The sequence below is a fragment of the Haliaeetus leucocephalus genome, unplaced genomic scaffold, assembly GCF_000737465.1.
Source record: "Haliaeetus leucocephalus isolate CR32 unplaced genomic scaffold, Haliaeetus_leucocephalus-4.0 Scaffold848, whole genome shotgun sequence".
Taxonomy (NCBI): domain Eukaryota; kingdom Metazoa; phylum Chordata; class Aves; order Accipitriformes; family Accipitridae; genus Haliaeetus; species Haliaeetus leucocephalus.
In genome coordinates, this window is record NW_010973284.1 from 5,056,494 (window position 1) to 5,060,938 (window position 4,445).

At 38.8% G+C, this 4,445-nt stretch overlaps 1 protein-coding gene across 1 annotated transcript in view; it reads left to right on the top strand.

Moving 5' to 3' along the window:
- Positions 1–590, top strand: part of TTC39A (tetratricopeptide repeat domain 39A) — a 35,566-nt gene extending 34,976 nt beyond the window's left edge. Inside the window, exon 17 of the mRNA XM_010582400.1 lies at positions 470–590. Coding sequence (XP_010580702.1) covers positions 470–590 — 121 coding nt within the window. The remainder of the gene's footprint in view (positions 1–469) is intronic.
- The last annotated feature ends 3,855 nt before the right edge of the window (positions 591–4,445 follow it).

Genomic DNA, 4,445 nt, shown 5'->3' on the forward strand with positions numbered 1-4,445 from the left:
CCCTCTTCCCCCCCCCCCCCCCCCCCACTTTCTTGAAATGTGTCTGCTGAATTAAGATGAGTCTATCTTATTAACATTATATAAAAAAATCCTGAAAATGTTTGTATTCAAATTTGTCACTTATACTTTGAGAGAGGAAAAACAATCTCATTTCTGAATGTAAACTAAGTGGATGTTACAGATATTTAATATGGACTCAATATTTTGACGGAGTGGACCAGATTCAATTTCTTATTAAGCTATATTTTTCTGGTAATTGCCAGACAGTGGAACTACAAATAAAGAACAAAGAGCTGCATTGTTTGGCTAGGAACACATGCCTTGTATTTTAGAGTAGGCAACAAAGGAGCTTGTGAAGAAAGGTTTTTTTTGCTGTCTACAGTTGTTTTGCTTAGAAAAATAATATAAAGATAATTTGAAAATGTTTTAAATATATATATTCATCAGAGTGGTTCTGCTTTTGTTTTAGACAAAACTACAAGAATTACTCCATGGAAACAAGAACACATTTCAGAATTCAAGCTGCCCTGCACCAAGCCAAATCCGCCCCAGAAAATGGAATGCACTCTGGAGCCTCGGCAGTGTCGTAACTTTTTCTTCTTTGATGTCCTGTTTGTTGCAAACTTTGGTGCAGAAAATTACTGACACTTAAGAATTATTTTTCCTTCTCTTTCAAGTCAGTGAGAAACCAAATCATTTGAGATTTTAAAGGTGAGGCATAAAACGTTAATCTAATGTAATAACATGGCAAAAACCTCTCAAACCAACCATAACCCTGAAAAATATTGTTTTTCCAACAGTGGCTTTTTGAATACTTACATCTGTGTAATTCATTTTTCAATCGTGTGCCTTTTTCTTGCGTTCGCAACATTTACTAAGCAAGTTACAACATAAAAGGGAACAATTGGAAAAAAACAAACAACATAACTTTAAAGATTCACGGATTTAATCTCAGTTAGCTTAAATGTTTGTTTGAATTCATACTGCTAGCAGTTGAGAAGGAATCATCACTTTTTCCAAGTACCTACTTAGTTGAAATGATGTGAGAAAATCTCGGTGTGCAAGAAACACTGCAGGGAGGAGCTCTGAATCCTGCGCATTTCTAGTTATGCATGGAAAGCTTCTCTTTACCAGCTTTCACTAGTCACATTTTTGCTTCTATAAGAAACTTGCTGGTGAAAAAAATGGTCTCCCTTCTGCAAGTATCTTGACTTTTCTTAATATTTTTTTTCTTAATTTGGTTTTCATGTCAATTCTGCTGCTCGTAGCAGCTGAATGATTTACCAAGGATTTGGTGGCGGGGTGAAGGTGATGACAGTATAAACCTGCATCCCTTCTTTGACAAGTTTAAAGATGGGAGGTTCTTAGGAAACAGTTTTTTCATCAGAACGAACATGATCTGAAGTTTATATTCAATTTAAAGCACAAGTCCTTGAAGGTCACTTAAGAAACAGCAATATTGCACTGGCTGCACAGCAATACACGAGTTATTGTGACAGTCGATTCCTTCTTAAAACGATTGTTCTTAGGTTTGCCTAACTTGAGATGTCTATGTTTAAAGAGATTGTACGGCAGTGTTTCCTGTGTTAAGAAGCTGGGGTTGGAGCAGGCTCCCTTGGCAAAGTGCTCTGCTTTTCACAAAAGAGGGTCATTTATCTTTTTGCTCTTTATTGATCTTTTGGGGGAATTTCTGTGTAACGGGCTTTAAGAATAGAGCAATGAGCTAGGTCTGCTTTCCAATGCCGTCTGCCATAGAATTGCTGCTTTTCTGCAAAACTTGTGAAGTCAGACATAACACATATTTGACTCGTATTTACTGTTCTCCAGGCTAGCTCCATGTTTGTATGCCTGTGGGTTTTTGGGGCACAATTCTACCTCCCTTTTGAAAGAGCTTCTTCCCCATGACCCATTCTGATATGTGGAGATGGGAGGTCTTCTGACAGCCCTTTTTCTCCAGTGGAGATGTTTATCAGGAAGGTTCGTATCTATGTACCTCACAGTGAATATTCTTTGTAAACTGATTGTTCCCAGCAGAAGAGAAAATTGACAGTTTATAGCTCTGCTTTTACCTCCTCTAAGGAAACGACATTGTTTTATAATTGCAAATTAATATGCAAAGAGACAGAACCACCTGTTCCTCAACACAGAGAACTTGCATTGTCTTAAAAATAGACGCTCTTTATAAAAGTCTTCCCAAGTTAAAATCATAGATGAAGAATGCATTTTTTTAAAGTGACTTTCTCGGATAAATTCAGTTCAGATAAAATTAAGTCTAAACAGTTATGCTATTTACGTATTGCACATTCAAACTTAAGTGTAAAAATTCAGTCATTCTTTGTATAGAATAAAAAAGATTCTTGTTCTATTTCATGCATATAACGCCTCTTCTTCCAGTTGTGTCCTTTTCAAATATTTTGGCAGTCTTAGCATCTTTTAAGCAAGCAATGCCATGAAAATTAGCATAAATGGTACTTAGCAGAAAGCGAACAATCCTTCCGACTGTAGATTCATCTCTCAAGGCCACTGAAATGCTCTTTGAAATTTCACCCACAACTGAGTTTCGCCTCATCTTAGATACATTGCACAAAGGACATACTGTGCAATATGCAGTCAACTTCCCTGCTTCTTTGCAGCAATGAAAATCCTAAGATTTTCATTGTCCTCTTTGGTCGAGCACAAACACCAGCCATATCGTGGACCTGATCTCCAGCTTCAGCTGAGGACTTTGTAGTTAGCCATGATCAAGTAGTCTGTGCTTTCACTCTGACTTTTTAGCTCCCAAACAATAGGAAATACTCACCTTCCTGATGCAACAACAAAGATTTACATTCTGAACTCTCTAAAGGAAAATAACACCTTGCTTGCTAAAGGCCGAATGGAAGGTCTGGTATGTTTTCAATGTGTTACATTTTGAATTGCCCACCCTTAGTCTTTGGTCATCAACGTACTTCATTTTGATGCTCTTCTGTGGCAGGGATCAGCAACTCAGTGGTGTCAGTCTGAGCTGGAAGGTCTATGCTGGGATCGTTTTTCCATTGCTTCTCCTGAAGCTGCTGCATTCTGCCTGAAGCAGCTCTCCAGAATGGTGAATTGCTTCATCAGTCTCGAGTCCCAGGTACAATGAATTAGGGAAAGCACAATTGGTGCAAGTTCTCAAACAGCTTCAGTGTTCAGTACTACTGAACTTAAGTACCTACCAGAAAACAGCAGATACTCTAATGGAATCACAAATCAAGGATTTTCAGCGTGGCCTAAGATTCAGGGAATGTACGTACTACTTCAGATGGATATAGTCAGCACCTCATTTGCAGGAGCACTTTCTCCTGCTTTCAAACATTGAATTGACTGACTAATGCTAGAGAAACCCACTCTGTGTACTAGGCTTTAGCCAACGATTGCTGGTATCAACTCTTCTCAGTCCTCAGCAAAGCCAGCGAAGTTAACCAAAGGCAAACTAATAACTCATATAGCAGCAAATAGTTTTCTGCACTTGGTAGGACCTTTATCATAAAACTTACAAACTGTATTTCTTTTTCTATGTATTTTTTTAGTAGCACTGATAAGTGGTTTCCTGCCAGTAGCCAAGGAGGGGTAGAAATTCATGCTCGGTTTCCTGGATGTCTGCAGCAATTGCCATGGTGCGCCACGTGATACCGCTGTGCCATCTGAAAGTGGTAGTGGCCAGGAGGGGAGAAGCAGTAAAATGGGCATCGTTTTTATCATTAGATCTGATATGTGGAATCCATGTATGTATGGTCTCATTAAACTGAAGGGAGGATATGGGCTGAAAAGCCAGCAGCTTATAGTGAGGTCTAACGAGGTGTAACTACCTCAACACCTAGCTCCTATAAATAACACTAGATGAGATAACCTGTTGGATGAAGAATGGTGGGCTGAAGCTGAACCTGGTCACAGCTTTTCTTGACGATGAGAAGAGATTTTGATGAAGTCACAAACATAATACAACTACTATTATTTGGAAACACCCACTTATGATTGCTCAGCTAAACCAGTAGCATAGGAACATGCTTTGATTTATTACCAATATGCAGTTCTGTTGCGATCTACAGTTAACGCATTCTATTACGGATGGTTAGTTTAAAGACTGTCCCATTCTGACAGTGCCTAGCCTCAGGTTGTTTACACTGCAGTGATACAGCATTCAAAATTTTGCTTGGGAAACTTTGCCTTTTATAAAATATAGCAGCATAGAACAGGATCATATCAAACATTTCTTCCCATTTCACACTGGGTTTGGCATTAAGTTCTTTATTGTGTTGAGTGCCTTAGTATTTTTAGTTGATCTGTGGCCTGGGTCCAAGGCTACTAAGAGATCATGGGATGATAGCTTTGACAGCTTGTATGCCTCTGGCCCAATAGAAGCATCAAGTAATGCTCCTCTGTGTGAAACAAGGCTTTCCGAGAGTACTTCCAGAATGCAAAAG